Source organism: Exophiala aquamarina (genome assembly GCF_000709125.1).
Source record: "Exophiala aquamarina CBS 119918 chromosome Unknown aczIA-supercont1.8, whole genome shotgun sequence".
Taxonomy (NCBI): Eukaryota; Fungi; Ascomycota; class Eurotiomycetes; order Chaetothyriales; family Herpotrichiellaceae; genus Exophiala; species Exophiala aquamarina.
Window position 1 is genome coordinate 609,407 of NW_013550580.1, and position 19,448 is coordinate 628,854.

At 50.5% G+C, this 19,448-nt stretch overlaps 4 protein-coding genes across 4 annotated transcripts; all 4 read right to left on the minus strand.

Moving 5' to 3' along the window:
- Window positions 1–1,426: 1,426 nt before the first annotated feature.
- Window positions 1,427–3,382, minus strand: A1O9_08782 (uncharacterized protein; the record flags this gene model as incomplete). The annotated part of the gene is made up of 1 exon (XM_013402265.1): window positions 1,427–3,382. One exon carries the CDS (start codon window positions 3,380–3,382, stop codon window positions 1,427–1,429), a length of 1,956 nt encoding a protein of 651 aa, XP_013257719.1.
- A 5,073-nt stretch (window positions 3,383–8,455) lies between these two features.
- A1O9_08783 (uncharacterized protein) lies at window positions 8,456–10,282 on the minus strand (the record flags this gene model as incomplete). Its single annotated transcript, XM_013402266.1, has 2 exons — window positions 8,456–9,999; window positions 10,048–10,282. 2 exons carry the CDS (start codon window positions 10,280–10,282, stop codon window positions 8,456–8,458), a joined length of 1,779 nt encoding a protein of 592 aa, XP_013257720.1.
- Window positions 10,283–11,808: 1,526 nt separating this feature from the next.
- On the minus strand, window positions 11,809–13,400 carry A1O9_08784 (uncharacterized protein; the record flags this gene model as incomplete). Its single annotated transcript, XM_013402267.1, has 2 exons — window positions 11,809–13,257; window positions 13,311–13,400. The coding sequence occupies 2 exons, from the start codon at window positions 13,398–13,400 to the stop codon at window positions 11,809–11,811; spliced, it is 1,539 nt and encodes a 512-aa protein (XP_013257721.1).
- A 1,436-nt stretch (window positions 13,401–14,836) lies between these two features.
- Window positions 14,837–18,091, minus strand: A1O9_08785 (uncharacterized protein; the record flags this gene model as incomplete). The annotated part of the gene is made up of 6 exons (XM_013402268.1): window positions 14,837–15,008; window positions 15,066–15,142; window positions 15,203–15,595; window positions 15,636–15,814; window positions 15,868–17,979; window positions 18,049–18,091. 6 exons carry the CDS (start codon window positions 18,089–18,091, stop codon window positions 14,837–14,839), a joined length of 2,976 nt encoding a protein of 991 aa, XP_013257722.1.
- Window positions 18,092–19,448: the final 1,357 nt, after the last annotated feature.

A 19,448-nucleotide genomic window follows, 5' to 3' on the forward strand; every position in this document is an offset into this window, starting at 1 on the left:
CACGTGCTCAGATCGGCAGAAAGATGTTCTAGAGATCAAGGTCGATGTCCTCAACTCGACTCAGAAGTAACGGCAGCATTGGGTACTTCATTGGTTGAGATATTTAGTTTGCCAGCGGGGGGAGAGGAAGGAAGAACTGCAAATCAGCGGGTTAATTTATAAGCTATGCAAAGAAGCCGGATCAGTTTGCTCTGGTGAGGATGTGTCAATAGCACCCAGTGTTTCCCTCGAACAGCGGCTGTTGGACAACTGCATCACCATCTGACAGATCAAAGAGACGTCCATTGCTACTTAGCACGGGTTGGTACGGTGCCCTATGATCATGAAGTCGCAGCAAGAAGCAGCACACGGCGCTCAAAGCCTCAGAGGAAACCCTTCTGTAGCCCATGCGGACCAGGATCTCAAGTCTAGCCAACGACAGAAGCTAGGCGCAGCCTGTTGTCTATATCTCCTTGATGTTTTCATCATCAAACCACCTCCTAGAGTCACTCATAAAGTTTACGGCATACAGACGCATGACACGGGCTTTTAACCGATTCATGAACAGCGAGGCTCCGTTTGAAAGGGGGTTCACGATCCATCAAGTCATACTACAAGGGTGAGTCGTTCCAGGCTAGATGACGAGGCAAGATCTCCAGCCCAACCCAAGGCAGAGCAAACAGTCCTGTTCTATACAATGTCCCCTCCTCCTGACACAGAGATCCCTGCGGCCGTGTCTCTAGTCAGCGCAGATTGGTGACTGAAGATTAGAGGGCCCAACTTGTCAACAGGGCAAACTACGGTGAAAATGTATGTGATAGAGTCTGCCAACGAGGCATCGTCATGCAAACTCTACGATTCTACTCTAGGGACAGGATGAAAGAAGTGGTTGTGTTTGCCAATAATGGATTAGTCATCTATTGGAGGACACACTATCACCCACTATCCTCGTGATACGACGGAAGGTCTTATTGGTCTGGTTCCCGGTCCCTGAGCCATGCCTCTTGACGTCCGATATGCATGGGGATGCGTTCAATCCTCGAGATCTGTCTCTTTCATTCAAGTCTGGCCATCATCCTTTGAGGCCGACCTTTCGTAACGAACAATATCATTCCAATGGTTCCAGTACAGCCTGCTCTCCAAGCTGCGCTCCTGGTACTGTGGGTCCATTATCATTTCCAACCTTGCCGCCTGATATCAGCATGAAAATCATAAGTCATCATCGTCCATTTCTCCTCTCCGATAGCACGATTGCGTGCAAAAAGAAAACCAAATGAAAGCCATACCATGTCTCAAGGCAATTGTGAACCTCCTTGGTGAGACATCTGGAATAAACACCGCTTTTGAAAAGGAAAATATATCAGTGACTTTGGTCTGGAAAATATAACAAACCCCATGGCGCAAGTCTCTAAGCGCGATTGTGAGGTGTGCCTGCGACCTCATTGTCTTAAGTGCACTTGCTTCGTCGACTGGGCCGGCCAACCTTTGGAGGTGCTTCTGCGCCCTCTTCGTATCGCACGCGCTTGTTTCGCCCACCAGCAATCTCAAGAACTTCGCCGTCGGCCTCATCCTTTCCAGCACGCTTGCCCAGTCTGCCGACAGATTGAGGCATGACTTGGGAAAATGTATGGGGGATTGGATAGGCCGACTGACCGCCATTCACTTCATGGCCAACCGTTTCGTGCGGAATAGCCTCGCCACGCTGAGCATGATATACGTTCTCAGAGACGTCCAACCCGACGCCTTGCATTCCGCCATTGAAAAATGCAGGGCGCAAGTTTTCCAGTTCACCATTGAGGTCTACCGGTTGAAAGTTGACCGTTCCTCCATTAAAGTCTGCAGGTGGAAAGTTGCTTATATCAGCGGTGAGGTCGGCAGGTTGAAAGTTGACCATTCCGCCAATGAAATCTACAGTTTGCAAATAGGACATCCCGCCATTGATGTCTATAGGCTGAAACTTGCTCATGCCAGCGTTGGTGGCTGCAAACTGGTCATCGACGAATTCTCCATCGTCGCATTGGAGACAAAGGCCTGGCTCTCCTGCGGTGAATATGTCCTGACCACCAGGAAATCCAGTATATCCATATTGATCCCATGAGTCGTAGGCGTCAAAGTTGGGACCTTCAAGCAGATGAGCAGAGGGTTCAGGATCCGTGGTTACAAACTGAGGATGGCCCATGCTGTCGATCTCATTCAAAGCGACGTCGAAATCATTGAAGCTGGCATAAGGAAAATGTGGAGCAGTGTTGGTGGACTGGGCACTATCTCTTAACTGATCACTGGGTTCTGATCCTGGCTCAGCTCCATCATTGTCGACTTCGTCTGCGTCAACTTCCTCCTCAGCAGCAGCCTTTCTCTTCTTCGAGCTCATTCCGTTATATTTGCGGGGCGGCATAGGTCGAACAGCCTGGGCACGACTGTTGCTGTATTTTCCCTGAAGCTTTGAGCGGCCATAGTGCACCTTGCCGTTATCCATGCATGGCCGAAGCTTTTCGTGGGCTTCGATCAAGGTTGTCATGCTTTCCGGGGTATGGAAGTTAATTCTCTTATTGAGCCTCTTCGTCAGAAAGTTTGCTCGGTTCTTGCGTTCAGAACTCATTACACCCGCTTCGATGAAGGCGTTGACAATGCGTGGAGGGAGTATGTTATATATATCCAAGCCAGTCCACATATACTGGATAAACGCGTCCAGATGTGGTCCAACCAAGTGGTTGGGATATTGTTCACAAATCTTTTGCAGCGACACTTCTTTTGGAAGAAGATACGTGCTGGGTTCAAACCCTTGCAGTTCCGCGTACGTATCGTACTCATCGACAACATCCATCACCTTGTTCTTGTTCCGTTTGCGATTCTTGAGAATCTTGGCTCGACCGGCCTTGCGGGCGGTCACAGAAATCGTAACAGGACCCTCCTCAAGAGAGTTGACCTCAGCAGTGGTATTGGCGCTTGGCCTTGCGGGTCCGAAGGCTGAATTCAAACCTTCCTCGAACAAATCAGATTGGTCCAATGGAGCAGTGGCATCATTGTGTTCACCGGCTGTATAAGAGACAGACTCTCCACCCTCTGCAAGGTTCTTCCTGTCAGAGTCTGGTTCTTCATACCAGAGAGGGGGGTAGCTACCTTGAGCCTGGGTGATCTGATGTTCATGAGCCATTGCTTGTTTCCAGAACGAAAGGTCAGGGTCATTGTCTACGCTGTCATTGGCATCAGCAGCTAGAAACGCGTTGTCGGCAGGCCGAGGTCGGGTCCTCATACCAGCCATCCGTTCTTCTCTGCCAATAGGCTGCTCAACATTGGGCATAGTTGCTTGGTTAGGCACAGAAGATCGCTGAAGGAAATCTAGGTCATCATAGTCATTTAGGTCGAAATCGGGGAGGACTGGTAGGAGTGGTTGAGGGGCCATCGGGCCTTGTTGCGCCAACACAGGGAGAAAGGGAGACTCTATCGAAGCTAAGGAAAGTACTGCAGTGTCTCTAAGCTTGTGAAAGGCACAAGATCTGTTGAAACTTCAGGTACAAGTGTTGATGGGAAAGAGGAGATGAGAAACCAGAGGTGCTATAAGTTCAAAATCAGTTGCTTCACTCATGTAGTTGTGCACGCGACGAGATTCTACTGCCTCTGGCGCGCTCGACGGGCAGCTGTTACCTTTGTTGCATAGACGACAGTGCGATGCCACAGCCTTATCGAGCCCTACAGAGCCTCGTCCACTGTCTACAGGCATTTCTTTCATCTACATTATGCTGTACAAGCGCTACAATGGCTGGGAGGAGCAATGGCTTTGTCCTCGAGCTTGGAACAAAGGAATTTCCTCGACTTTCTTTGACTCGCGCCCATTGAGGCTCGAGAAGGCATGAGAATTGAGGGGTACAGGCCGCAGACCGAGTCTTCGGCTTCAGATCGCTTGCAGAGCCAAGGCTACTGACAGAGATACTCCAATTGCAAGCTATTGAGTAGAAGCTGTAGTCTGTTCGAGGATCTCCAGTCCAATTGTATCATCTCGCCTTGACGAGGAGGAATTGGTGTGAAATCCTCAGCAGCTCCTGACCTACACATTGCATGTATTAGCCTGCAGTTTCGCACACTGCAGCAAGCAGCAAGACTCTTGAGCTGCGTACAGCTGTCTACAAGCCGTTTCCTGCGCTCTAGCGCTCAATAATTAATACTGGGTATTTCTGGAACCTGTTTCTCGTTTCAATTTTTGTTCATTTCTACCTGAAAATATGGTCTTCTGACGAGTCTATGGCCCAAAAACCTAGGGCGCCATTTCCTCAACTGAGGATATTGACGGAATTGATTCCAACCGCCATTTCTGATCTCCAATGAGTCCCAATGGTGTTCTTTCCATTTCTTGCACACTGGCAGATCGGCCGTTCCGCAATCAAAGCTCAGGGTATTCAGAGATGTCTGTATCCCCGTGCAGTAACTCTTCAAAGGTCTGTGTACCCTGTTCAGCGTGATCAGGCTCTGTTGCCCCTGCAGGGTCTTCTCTTGGCTGCACGATAGTATTGGTGGCCGAGGTATCAACATCGTCAGACCCTTCCTCAGCAGCTTCTCCACCCTCGTCTTCCTTACCGGCAAGCAGTGCTTCCCACTCAGCTTGGCTTATGATTGCTTCTTGATCTGCGCTAGAGGCACCGGCAGTGCTGGACCCTGAGGCTAAGCCAAGAAATGAGGTCGATATAGGGGTAGAGCCATAGATAGATGCATAGCCAGGGATCGGGACAGGGGCAGGGGCCGGGGGGCAGTACTGATCGGTGGCAAGGCTGGGGCTTGCCTTGATGCAGTTGAGCCTGCTCGTATGATTATGCGTGGCGCCCTAGCTCTGGTTCTCGCGGCCGCGCGAGGATTCAAGCCCAGGGTCATTGGGTCGCTTTTGCCATATTCCTCGGTAGCAGGTAGACCACTTGGGCGATGCTTGGGTTGTCCAATCAGTTGACGAACGCCGGTTTCTCCCAAGTGTTTCTCCATGTACGAATGCGATTGCGTATGAAGCTTCCAGGCCGACTGATAGCACTGTGTATGCCCTGGTTGATCCACAGTTGCTTGATTACATCTGGGGTTCTGGCGACAATCTGCTCGGCGCTCCAGACGTACTGAATGAAAGCCTCCATGTAATGGTCATAGAAGTGGTTGGGATATCGCTTGAGGATGTCCAAGCAAGATATTCCAGCAGGAAGCGGACAATCTGCAAGGCGTAATCTGTAAGCTGGCGATACTGAGCTCGCTCGCCATTGCTGAGAAGACCGCTGGTTCTAGGTCCATGCCGGGGGCGCTGTCTTCTGGTCGTACTCCGCTGCATGACAGTAGCTGCGACGCTCTCGCCTACATTGTCACCTGCGTCCTCTTCTACGATATCGTCTGAAGCTTGAATCGCAGCAGAGGCTCGAAGGGCACGCACAGCCTGGTTGCGAAACGACAAACTGTCTGCAGGGCTGGCGAACTGGTTTGTCGCGGAACTTGGTTGTACCAACAACTGGTTATGTGGAAACCTAGCATGGACAGGGGTATGAATGTCGAAACCTGACTGTGATGGAGTTGGCCGGCCCAAATTATGACGAGTATTTAGATTTGTATTTATACTGGGAACTGGGAGGCCCACAGGATTTTCCTGAGCGAGACTACCTTTTTTTGAGGGCTGGTCGACACCGAAATGAGCCTGTTTGCGCGCAGATGGGTTCCCTGTTGTTGCATTGTTAGCAAGGCATAAAAATTGATGGGAGACCTTACGGCCTGTTGGTTGTATGGCCTGTGACTCAGCTTCAAGTTGCGGGCGGCGAGTCATCCTACGACAAGCGGCGACTTCTTCAGCGGCACTGGCTATAAGATAACGGTCAGCCTTGCCAAAACAATAGGACTCTCTGAGAATTACCAGGGTATAGCGCGTCGATGTATCTTCGGGCATACTCCAAGAAAACCGGGTTACCACGGCTCATGGTAGATCACTATTCGGTTTTTTCCGGATACCTTCGTTGTCAAGACACTTTGGGCCCTAGATACGAGTGTTTTTGAAGCTCAAAGGTCTATATTTAGGTGTTGGTAGTGGTAAAGGGGAGCGGGGAGAGGAGGGGGTCATCTGCCGAGTGTTTTCAAGGTAGGTTGTTGTCGAATGATGATCTTGGGACGGTTTGGAATCAGAGAGAGGTAAGCATCTTTATGGCACTGAGCTTTTGGATGTCTCAGATCAGGGAAAGGTGTGTAGAATCAGAAGCTGTAAATGGGTCTTTGTGTATCTCGATGTGGCTCAGACAGAGATGTCTCAACAGAGATTTGGGACGCCTCGGAGAAGGGAAAGCTCTTTGAAAGGAGCTGCAGAAGCGCTGCTCTACAATGTGCGCGACGATTCAAGTTATGTTTCTGTAAAACGCCGTTGCACCTGTATAGGGGCCGGGCTGCTGGCGCGGGGCGTATGTGCTGAACGTGCGGACAGACTCCTGCACAGCCTTATCAAGATAAGAAGCGCTTTCCTACTATCTTCCAGCCTCTGTCTCTACGCAAGCTCTGCAACGGGCTGACAAACTCTGGATACTCTGTTCTGTATTAGAAGCTCATACAGGCAAGCTCTTCGCTGAACCTTGACCAGCTCTTCGCTGAACCTTGACCAGCTCTTCGCTGAACCTTGACCAGCTCTTCGCTGAACCTTGACCAGCTCTTCGCCGAGATACTCCTCGCTCTCGAACTTCAAAGCCAGGTGCCACTGTGTCTGCACACCCCGGGTATGCTGAACATTATTTCTGCGCAGTCAAGTTTCCAATCAGCCTTTCAAGTGAAAGTCCCACTCTAGAACTCCTTTTGAACTCGACACATAGGTCTTTAATGCGTCATTGTCTCGAGAAACAATGTAGGCAGCTTTCCGAAACGCTCGAGGCCCTCAAGTAACGCCAACTCTTTATTCAGCGAGAATCACCATAAGACTTTTGTGGAACAAAGCACACAATGCAGAGGTTCTATGTCCGAACCATGAAAAGCGGAGCCATTTCGTACAAGGCTGTGCGTTCGCGAACTCTCCTCGCAATTACTTTTCCCTTCGGACTAGCGCGGCGTCATCGAGTGCGTGATGGCGGAGACGACAATTCCTCTCTTTTGAACAGGGCTGACTTTTAAGGATTTAGGTACGCGACACAAGACATGGAAATAGTCACTGCATGGTACGGGCTGTATTCCCCATGAACGAGCTTTCATCGAACAGACCCTACGTTGTAATGCGTCTTCAAGACGAGGAACCGCTCAGTATTCCTATCCCTGCATACCCATCCCAATACCCATCCCCTTCCCTACATTGCACATCCAGGTTGCCGGCCAGTATCAACGCACACAGAGACTGTCACTGTTGAAGCTCCAAGATAGACTGGAAAGAGAAGAGAGAGAAAAGATGCAGATTCCTTGCGACATGATCGGGCACAACTTGCTGGACTGCACCTGAGCCTCCGAGAGGAAAGTGCATATCAAAGTCACAAAATAATTGCAAAGAGACAACTCCATCCAGCACCCTACGCTACCACTCTTCGATCGACGACCTATTCCGTTCCATGCCATTACCTCGACCATTGGCACAGCGGGACCACGAACTCCCCCTTTTCCTCCACGGACGATTCTTTCACGTGCACATGAATGCAAGAATCCAAGAGACCAGATAATCCAAGAGCTAGAAAAGGAAAGCCATGCGATGTTTCCATCGAGGTAACGGGAAACCTCAGGGTGGACCTGTGGAAGGGTTCGGTACGGTTCGGTTTAAGTTCAGGGGCCGCGAGCCTCGCCTTGGCGGACTCCACATTCCCTGTGCCACTTTGGCAAGTGGCCTCGTAGGGCCCGGAAGGACTGGCCATCAGATTGGGAAAGCTCAAGGATGTCAAGAGACGGAAGGCGGAAAAGGATATATTCAGGTATACCTAGCTAGGTGGTCCGTAGACACGCAGGATGCCCCAAGAGCCAGTTTGTTTTGCGTATGGCGGCCATCCGGTGCACACATGTAGCGCTGTTGCAGCTTGGAAGGCACGTGAGGCGCGAAGTCCTCGTGTCACTGCCAAGCCAGGAGAGGCACGTGAGATGGCTCGTTGTTTTGACGACTTCGTTGCCTCCAGTAGGCCGGTGTCCTATGCATTGCCTGGAGAGTAGAGTTTCGAGTGCTTAATGGGCGATTTAGTTAGATTTCATAGAGTTGTCGCGATAGGAGGCCGGGACTTATGACAGGGGCTGGGCTAGTTTCACACGCGTCAGGTAGTCAAGACAATATGGAGCTCTCATAATTCTATTCAGAGCGGCCAATGGCTACCTATCCGCCGTATCTCAATCAGCGTGAAGCTATCCCAGTCAATGACTTTTCATGCAAGGCAAGGGATAATCTGTGGCTCGGTATGGTATGTCCTGCCCGATTCATTCGACTGTGTAGTGAATTTGCGGCCCAAGGGTTCCAAGCTTGATCCAACAGTTCCTTCTTCAACCCACAACTTCAGTCTTCCTTCATGCTCCAAATTCTGATTCAAGCCTTTCGGCTAGTAATGATTGCATACACAACCATCTGCCACCATTGAGCAAAATAGTTGTTGTGAACATACTGCAACATCTCGTTCCTCAACACCTGTGTTTCCTTTTCGCTGATGGCTTGGTCGCCCACTTTGAAGGTTTGGGCAATCGCCCAGACCACGTAAGGATCTGCCAGACCCACGCCCTTACTCCACAAGTTATATATGTGCCCATAGAAGAGAATCGAAGATGCATCGTCGAATTCTCTGAGCTCCTGCTCGTATGAGAATCGGTTTTTGATGACCCTGAACAACTCAGCGAGCGTTCTTCTCACGATGACGTTTGCCTCTTCCTCGTCTTTGGCAAGCGGCTCCGCACTTGTCTCGACATGGGTGAACACAGTGTCCAATTCAACTAGCCAGGATTCGTGTTCATCCGCAAATTTATGTTGGTTCTCCTTCAGGCCTTGACCATACATTTCTGGGTCACACAGTCTTCGTGGTGTCTCTCTGAATCCAGGCAGTGTGACAGTTCGAGAAGCCTCACGTCTCAGAAACAGCGGGATTTTCTTTCTTCTGGGCACCTCAGTCCTGGTCCGTTTGTTTGGCCATTGAAAATTTTGCGGTAGGGAGGACCGTTGCTGATAATTGTATTGGTGCAAGTTGTATTGCTGCGTTGAATCATCAACTTCTGAAAAGTCTCGTTTTATCCGTTTGCTTTGGGTAGGAGAAGCCATTGAGAGACCGGTAGGTTGCAACTGTGATTTTGGGGCGTTATTGGCCAGAAGTCGATTTCTGCGGCTGCTTGTTACATCAGCCAAGTGAATGCTAACGACAGCATCGGCAGAGTTGCGAGGATTTGGGTTCTGAACTCTCTGAGCTGCACTGTGAACTTGAGGACGATTGAGGGGCGCGTGAGGTGCGCGAGATTCTTGAGGTTGTTGAGGTGTACCAGGTGCGTGGGATGTGGGAGCTGTAGTAACAGCTTGGGGACTATTGGAAGGTGCGTGAGGTGCAGGGCGCTTGGAAGGAAAGACTTGGGGATAATTCAAGGCTGCGCTAGGTCCATGGTACTGTTGAGGGTCGGGAGGCAGCTGAGGAGGGCGAGGAGCTCCAAGAGTGGCATTGGGCGACTGCCGATTTCCCAAAGCTGACTCGCAAGGTCTGGCCCTTTGCTTGAGGAGGCTCTTTGGCAGTGCTGGAGGCGTGGGTGGCCGCTTCGCCAAAGCTACTGCTCGAGTTTTGGGAGGTTGCTTTCCCGCTTGCACCTCAAGAGATCCGCAATGACATTTCCAGTCATTGAACGCGTGGAGGAACTCTGCATCAACAATGCCTAAACTGCTCTGAAGTCTGTTGAAGTCATCATCGTTCATCTTCAGTCCGTCTTGTAGCAACGTCATACTGTTGTGATACTGGACGTTGAAGTGCTCTGCATCCCAGACTTCAAAATGGGCATAGTAGTCATAGCGCCTCACTTGGATTCTTCCACGGTGTTTGCGAACAGCAGGGGCGTCTTCGAAGAAGGTGAAATTCTCCTCACCCCATTGCGCACAGAGGTGTTCTGTTGGCGAGTTAGTTCATCCCTGAGTAGTCTTTGTGGGGTGATTACCTCTCTTTTTTTGTAGCTTAGCCTGCGGCGATAGCTGGACCCAGGCCTGTGGCTCCGCCATATGAAAGACGAGAGAACTATTGAGGCGGAGGGAAGGGACATCTCTGGCAACCGACTTTGACGGGTTTGATGATACTGATGACTCTGAGTCTGATGTCTCAGCTGCTATGTCTGTCGCCCAGGCATACCCAACAGGAAGGGGGGCATAGGCTGCGGGTCGTCTCATCGGAGCCATTGTGGCGGGATGTGTTTTTGAAGGAAGGGGACTGTTTATCACTGACAACAGGAGGCAGGACAATAGACGGTACAGCAGACGATGCAACAGACTTAGAAGGCCTGGTGGAGAATAGGGGAACGAGCTTGGAGAGGGGATGGGCGAGGCTGTGCTGAGATGGGTTCTGGACAGGAGAAGGAAGGGGTGAGGGTAGGGCGAGAGGGCGAGAGTGTGAGAGTGTGAGAGTGCGAGAGTGCGAGGGTTGGTGTTGATGTTATGCGCAACGAAGGAAGTCGAGACTTGGCGTTGCGCGCGCCTTCACCACCTTCACCACCTTCACTGCCTCGTGTCGCCTGTTTGCCCAAACAACCGCCATTCACCGCGATCGACAAACAAGTCCATCGTTGTGCAAGACGCTATGTTGACAAAGAATACCACTTTCCGTGGCGCTTCGCCACGACTGCTGCAGCCGAAGAATTGCTTTATCGCGGCATATGGATTTGCATTTCTCTATTCCCCACAAGGAAACACTCGGTACGGACTTAGGCAGGCGTTGGCTTGAGTCTTACCACGATTTCGAAGGTCAATGCGGGATAGCCCGCTCTGACTGAACATCGTCCCTCGTGGCCGTAGCAGCCAGATGTCCTCGATATTACCATCGGACCAAGGTACTTACGAAGTTTCTTCTCCACAGACACTCCACTCCACACCGCAGCCCAACCGTCAACCTCGCTTGTGCGGCCATACCACATCATGAAAGCAAGGACGCGAAAAGAACTTACTGTTTCCAATCGTCGCAGATATGGAATATGGTCAGCCTTGCGCAGGTACAGAGAAGATACGCATATAAGGTGTTGATATACCCCGACTTAAGACGCGGGTCCCGGGGCCACAGCCCCTGAAACGGCCCTGGCAAAACACGGCGAACATGAGCAGAGTGCCTTCAACTACTGACATGGGATGCGCGCAGCTTACCATTGTACAACATGGGTGCAACTGAGCCATGCAACAGGTCAAAGTTGGTTGCGGATAAGAGAGGTTCACAGTTCCGCGGGGGACGTCGCTCAATCCATGACGGGCTCAGACCTGGTTGATCGGCTGATGTGGTAGTATGCGGCCTTTGCTTTGTTGGCAATGCCCGTTCCCAGCAAGTGAAAAGGAAGAGAGATCGGGATAAGATGGCAGTGCCATTGCAATGAGATGTGACAAAGCGACAAGATGAGAATGAGGAGAACGTCAGAAAGAAAACAAAGGCATCACGATTCACCACACGGTCAAATAGAAAGTCTCCGATTGGGCCCTAGGCACGTACATATCCACGCCCAGAGAAGCATTCAACTTCAATGGATTATTGCCAATTCTATTCTCTTCAGATACATGTCATTCACTACTTGTGATGAATGAACAACCAGCACAGCTTGCATTCCATAACTGGTGAATACTCCGCCAAAAATCGTGCGAATGCTTCGGTGGCAAGGAGTACCAAAGAGATGAGCTATCTGCATGGCCCCCGACGCAAGGGAGTGTTGACAGTACAAGCAATAATGTTACAAGATACCCTGCTTCTGTAAATCCAGGTATATCCGCTCCGGCATGACGTTACCCTCGCCGTCCTCCATCTGCACGACACTGTCCTCCTTGGTGTCCTTCTCGCGCTTTTCCTGCCTGATCTTGCCCCACAGGTTCAAAGCGTCCTGGATTCCAGTGATCTCGCGGAACAATGTGAGCCCGCCCGTCCCCGAGCCCGTGATGCCCAGACACTTCAGGCCGTAAATGTGCCTTGCTTCACTGAAGTGCTTGTCGAACGCACGTCGGCCCATGTACACAAAGTTGCCGCAGATTTCGCACGAAAACTCCACTCCAAGGCCGTGCAGCTTGTACAACCAATAGGGAATTGGTTTGCCGTCCCATGCCAGAGGTAGTTTGAGTGGGTTATAGATTTTCTCTTCGCCGTCGCTGTCCGAGCCTGAGTCATCGCCGCGGTCGCCGCGGCGTTCTGACGCTGCGACTGCAGCGTCGTCTTCGGCGAAGAGCGCATCCAGCTCAGCTTGTCGTTCGCGCTCTGTCATTCCTTGCTTGCGCTCCACATTGACTCGTGTGTTGCTGCGCTCATTCGAGAGCAAGTCTGCCAAGGCCCGGATGCGTGATTCGTGGGATGCAATCACCCGTTCCTTCAAGGCTGCGCCCGAGAGCGAGGTGGACAATGGTTTGGCAGTGCCATTGCTTGCGCCTTTCTTGTTTTCCGCATTGCGAAGATGTTTCTTGCCTGTGAGATGCGCTTTGTAGACATTGGGGTTGCCGAATTCTTTTTCACATTCTGGACACCATATTCCTGATCCCGTGCCTTCCGTCTGAGGCCCGCCTGATGCTGCGCTCGCCGACTCCTCTTTCGCCCACCCTGGGACCGTGCCAGCCTCCCATGCACTCTCAAATTCTCTGTCTAACCGGAGGAAAACCTTTGGTAGGTCGTCCAACGGCCTCGTTCTCCGTACAAAGCCTTCAAGATAGCTTGCAAGGTCTGCCACGTATTTAAGATATGAATCGGTAATTTTGTTCTGTCTCTTGATAGGCAAGCGAGGAGGCTCAAAGGCGTCGAAATTGTCTAGGTACTGGAGATAGGAGAGACGCTTCACATTCGGTAGATTGAGGTAGGCTTCGTGTAGTGGTATTAGGTCAAGAAATCTCCCATTCGACTCTTCTCCAGTGAACATATTGTCAATCTCTGAAACGACTGGTTCTCCCTCATCCGGCCGCCTGCGTTTGTACGCCCGCTCAAGGTTCTCGACATTTTCGTTAGGATATCGTCGGTGGAAGTCTTTCACTTCTTCCAATTGCTTGTAAAACTCCTCAAGGGGATCCCCGGTTGAAAGTCCTTGGATTTCCTTTAGCCGAGATCCGTCCGCATCTTTGTAGATATCCAAGAGTCTTTTTGATTGCTCCTGTATCCGATTGAGGAATCCGTTTATTTGGTGATCGCGATTCAATCTGTCTTTGATCTGCGCAAATGTTAGCGACCGTCTTGTGTTAGGGAGGGCTTTGTTCAACTGACATTTCGTGGATCTTCTGCGATTCTGTCTGTGATGCCTTGCTCGAGCCGCTCCAAATCCTCATGGAGAAACCTTTGACCTTCGACGAGCATCTTGACTTCTGAAAAGGGCGGGAGACTTGTCCGGATATATCGAGTTACCACCGAATTGGTGAAGATGGGTTCTGTTCAAATGAATGCAAGGCATGAGCGCGAAACATTTGATGCCAAGGCTGCGGCGGAGCACTTCTCCGTGAAACGACGTGGCTCGCCTTGTGAAGCCTTGCATAAGCGACAGCCTTGCATAAAATCCTAGATGTGACAATTGGTCCAGCATGATCTTCAATCATGAAATTTCATCCAGCAAGCAAAGTCTTCACCCTACAATGGTATTTTCGACGCTCCCAAATGAATAGATTGAAACGTTGGGATCCTCTCGTTTGAAGAGTGCCGGTTCAATTTCCTGCTGAACAATACCAAGCATACCAAGAATCCTGGCTTTTGCAAAGCATCACTCCCCTGGACACGTTGATAGCAGCCGCGAATTGGATTATGGCCGGTCCATGGTTTGCTCACCACCAATTATTTCCTTATCGAAGGCTCTGCGGCCTCAAATTTTGAGCCTACCACCACAGTTTCAAGGTCACTGACGACCAGCATACCCTATGTCATGCCTACAACGATAACTGAGGCCAGGGCATTACTTAATAACCTAGAAGGGTGCCCCAGCGCGAACTTATGAGCACCGAGGATCTGCATTATGAAGCTTTTCATTTCCGCATATCATGTCGAGCTGCCAAAACGCCCAGATTATCACAACTGGCTCAAGGGGTGGGCGAATAAGGGAAGACAGCTTCTTGATTGCTCGCAATGCCTATCTCTGCATTATTTGCTGGGGATCCTTTCGAGGAACTTGAACAAATCTCCAAGAAGGCTCTGAGCAGTTGACAGAGTCTCCGTGAAATGAGTAATGTGTTCCCAGATAAGGCCACAGGGCCCTGGGTACTTTTGAAGTTTGGGTGGCCTTTCGTCTTCTTATTCCGTATTCACTCCCTGTTCTGGCGCATAATTCCCATTCCTAGTTAGTCAAGAACTCCCTACCGAGTACTTGGTAAAGAGTAGTTGATGCAGGACAAGCTGGTCCGTAGGGAATACGTGACCAAATTACCCATCAACCTACCCTACCAGTTTCTGAGCCTCATACATGACAGGGGTGGGAATCACGGACGAAAGCGGATCAATCAATTTCTAAATCTATTGAGAAGTCTTCATATCGGACATTTCAGAACTTCTGTTGTGGACAATCCCCGAGAGCAGCATAGCCCCAGATAACACGCAGGATTCTGCGCCTGTGAGCATCTGACGCGCTCATGCTTCAATATCCGAGAGCTCGCGCATTGATTCTTTTCCCCGTTGTCTATCTTGCCATCCAATCTCATTGGAGCTCATCTGTGATCTTGAAAAATCGAGGTTACGTGCCGGACCGAAGTCGTCAGCCCGACTTGCTGGCCAGCAACCAGGCGCATTGGTCAACGTCAGCAGTGTTCCGGTCAAGGCGTTTCTCTAAATTCTTCAATGACGCTTCGTGGTTTCACATATTTGAGTGATGACTTATATTCATATGGCAGGTTGAAAGCGCTGGGACCTCCAAGTTCCAATCCACGCTTTGATGTCCACACGGGATGTGGTGCCATGACCATGACGGTCACTTTCAACCCATATCTTGAATTACCGGTTAGTCCACAAGTCAGTTAGCTTTCGGACCGTTATGCGGCTCACCTATATTCTTGAACGCCGATGTTTTCGCCCGTTGATACATCCAAGAGAAATATTAAGTCCGGAACTGTCGCCAATATCTAGAGGGGCGCTGTTAAGCAAAGCAAAACATGGTACTTCCCAGGGTAAACAGCACTTACCGTCTCCTGACCTTGCTTGTCTCTTCCGAGTACTGCTAAATTTTCGTTCATGAATGGAACAAGGACCTCGCTCCAGTTGCCACTCTTGTCAGCGTCGCTTTCAGTTTCGTCTTCACTAAGAGCTTCGATGGTGACCTTGCCAACGCTGTGAGCCGTCTTTGTTAGACCACTTTCGACGCTTCGGATCTTTCCCGTGAATAGCCGTAGGGCGGTTTCAGGTCCGCCGCATTCCTCGATCAGGGCGTCCGCAAGTGTGGACAATGATGCCGACTGCTGCGCTATCGAAACAACTCGGCCTAGCCTCCATGCCAAAGAATGTGTGTTTGGAATACCATAATCTCGCATCTCTTTGCCAGTTAAAGGGACACCAGCGGCTCCACAAGCCATACTAGACTTTTGTCAGTCATCAATTTGGAGATCTGGAAGGGGCTACGCACCCCATTGAGACGCAGACATCTCTTATTTGTATTCCAGCGGATACATTATCCGTCTGATTGGCTGGAATAAGAACATTGTCGCCTGTGCCACTACAGAGCGTTACGGGGAGAATCTCGTTGATTGAGGCTGCGTGGACGTATCTAGATATCATTTCGAAAGCGGGATATGCTCGACCTGCAGAGCTATCAGCTTCAAACAAGATAGGACGGAATTGTAGGAAAACTTACCCATGAGATCACCGTCCACAGTTGGTAGCCCATAGTGCTTGGAGCTCCCAGGATTCAGACTTGAAAGCCCGTTTCCGCCCCCTATCTCGGATGCAAGAAAATGTGTGAATTTAACGTTCACCTCCTTAGACATCATGTCCAAAGCATGCAAGATCTCGTCGCCACCAGGTCTTTCTATACTTACCGCTGGTGTACCGATTGAGCCAACGGTCGGGATGGCGTCGTCATCTTTGAGACTATCGCAACTGACAAGAGTCATCGAGTGCCCGTCTGCGAGCAGTTGTCGCAGCGCAAGGTATGTTGCATATGGGGAGCCTCCGCCACCAGTTCCCAAGATATAACACCCGAGAGCCAAGAACCGAAGATCGACTTCGGACAGACTCCATATGCCAGCCGAAGATACAGTTGGGCGGTAGCTCTTGTAATCAATCTTTTCATCGCTTGATGCATCGCCATTTGCGGCAATGTCATGGATTTTCGTCTCCTCAAACAATTCTTTATCCAAGTCGATGTCTGAATCCTCCTCAAGCTGCCGCATTTCCCTTCGAACCCTCTCGTGGTCCGCCGGTAGGGCCACTTCAACCTTTATTGCGGTCTGATTGTCAGTGTACGGAACTCCAACAGCCTCTTGGTGAAGAATCGTGACTGAGCTTGCGTTACCACCTCTGGAGATCGCATTTTGTATAGCTTGAGCCTTCACCTGGGCAATTCCTGCTTCAACCTCGGATCCATTGACCATCAGCTCAGCCGAGCCCGATATCTTCGCCATAGCAGCTCCTATTGCATTCGCAACTCCAGCGTGTTCGGGTAGCACAATTTTGCTAACACCTTCCAATTCCGGAGGGCATAATATCGACCCACCTCCAACAAGAATGATGGTACAAGGATCGGGTGAATTCTTTGACCGATCGATACAGGCCTCCAAAAGCTTTTTCATCTTGAGCTTCGCTTTTGGAATGAGGTTATCTGGAAGTCCAGCTTTATGAGTTCCCAGAGTTGCATCTCCGGAGGCCACTACAACATCAGTAGCAGTTGCCACAGATCCACCGAAGCTCAAGGCCTTCGTCAGGAGATCATGCCCAACGCTGTCTGGCCCTACCGTCACTTCTTCTCCTTCAGCGCCAAAGTGTATGATTGAACCTCCGCCAAGTCCAACGCTTTCGACAGATGGCATTTCCAGATTGACTTTTACTCCAGCAATGTCGGTGTAACTCTTTGCGAGACGAGGATAACCATTCTTCAGGAGATAGCCAACATCAGTGGTTGTGCCTCCGATATCCACTACCACGCAACCAGTCTGACCCACCTCAGAGCCAGCCAGAAATGCAGCGCCCCGTATGGAATTTGTCGCTCCTGAAGAAAATATTCTGATCGGAAATTGCATAGCCTCGGAAAATGTAAGGAGGTGGCCTGAGTTCGAAGTTAGATAAAGCGGGCAGTGCAAGCCAATATGCTTCATGGCTGCCATAAAGGAACGGATTGCTCGGCGGGCAAAGTTAAGAATGGATGCATTTAGGATAGATGCATTCTCTCTGGCCAAAAGTCCATTGCCCGCAACATCTCGAGACAGAACCAAATTGACATTTTCCGACAGTTTGGCCTTCAGAATGTCACGCACACGTTCTTCCTGGTGATATTTATGGTCGGTAGGGGACCCAATGCCAACAATTACCACGTTCTTGATACCTTTACCTTTGATGATGTCGGCCTGTTCCCGGACGACCTCGGGGTCGATGTCCGCGATGAGCTTCCCATCGATATTGCACCCGCCAGGAATGATTGCTGAGTAGCCGTTCACTATCCGCTTCAATGCACTCGGCCAGTCGGCGAAGGGTGGGGTGCCAGAAGAGAAATTATACGAGGCAAGCCGCAAGACTGCCACCTTTTCAACACGAGAAGAGTCTCTTTCAATGAGTGCGTTGATGAAATGAGTGGTGCCGATAGCAAGAGCTGAGATATCAGCCCGATCGACGGTGGACTGGTCAAGTAAAACTCGCAGCGTCTCCTGGACACTCAACGTTACATTGGAAGTTGTAGCAGCTTTGTAAGAGGCAAGCACGGCCTTGTTTCCAACTTGTGAGGCATCAAGGAGGACCGAGTCTGTGTTGGTTCCTGTCCACAATGTCAATAGTCTGTCTACTCACCAAGAGAGCGGCGATGCCCATGGTCTGTTGTCCCTACCTCCAACATCAACGCCAACAACGAGGGGGCGATCCGCCGGCATTTTGATTTCAATTCTCGCGGCTATTTGTGTGGGATCCGGGGGCTTGGGCAACTAATCTTGGGATTACAGATGTCGGATCCCAGTCGTCAAGCAAGGTCATATAACCGTTGGAATTTATATTCTCATGGTTCACAGGCGGTAAGTATTACATTAGAATTGAATTTTTGGACCCAAGAAACCACAGGTGTCACCACAGTGAAAATTGGAGACTGACTAAGAGGTTGATAACAGGGCCCAATCCTACTAGCAATGCACGGGAAACACGACGCCTGATTAGTCGACTGAATAATACGTTTCATCCCAGGTGCCGAGCATTACCCAGGGGGTTTGGATCGTGGATAACCGTTCGAGTCCGATTTTGGGACAGATTTTGATGAATTCACAAGTGAGCCTCGAGGTATGTCTAGGTTCTCATACCAGCCCAAACCTATCTAGGCTATCGATACTTCTAATTTCAGCAGCGGGTCGACTCGAACACAGACCTCGTGGGCGCCAGAGTCTGGCATCTGCACCCCGCAATTTCCAAGCTGTCGGATACGAGCTCATCAGCCTCAAATTGGTGGAAAAGGGGTATTTGCGATGCAGTGCATCGAAACGACTGACTTGCTATCAGGGTCTCCTGCACCGAGTACCCTGAGTCAATACTGGACTGCAGGCTATCACAGTCTATGTACGCGCCCATCGACCCGTTCGCGTTTCTCGCTAAGCAGCTCGTTATCGAGTACGGAGTAGGCTGACTTTTCTTTTCACGTGACCCACAACCCAGCCATATTGATAGTACATCAGTACGTACTTCACCTCGGTATACCTAACATGTACCTCAAACTTCCTGTCTGAGAAAAGCGAGCTTATCGCTATCTTCTAGTTGGGTCGAGGCCTGATAGGCACTTGAGAACGCAGAAGCTTAAAAGGGCACCATCATCTCCAGTTCCCAATGCAGACATATTCCATGAAATTTGAATTCCCTTTGCTATCGGAACGCTATCTAAGGCGTGCCGTCTACCTTCTCAGGGCGCTAACCACCAATGCCTAGGCAAATCCACGGCAACCAAACGGGCCTCTGATATTCTGGCTTATTATCTCGCGTATTAGCCGGCCCTATCCTGGATGTTGGCATACAAGCTTAAGGTTGAGCTAAGTCACTGGTGTCTCCATCGCCTGTGCCTAAACGAAGCTCGACCTTGCACCACCCCAAGAACCTTTACCCCAGGAAAGCGAGATAGGTTATGGATTGATCCTAGTATCAACGTGGTTTGATATCGCACCTGTGCACCTGGAATCCGTTATGGGACTTGGCTGTGGGCCCTATAAGATGCCAATTGATTCTCATCTCAGCCTGTCGTCTGAGCGACTCTCA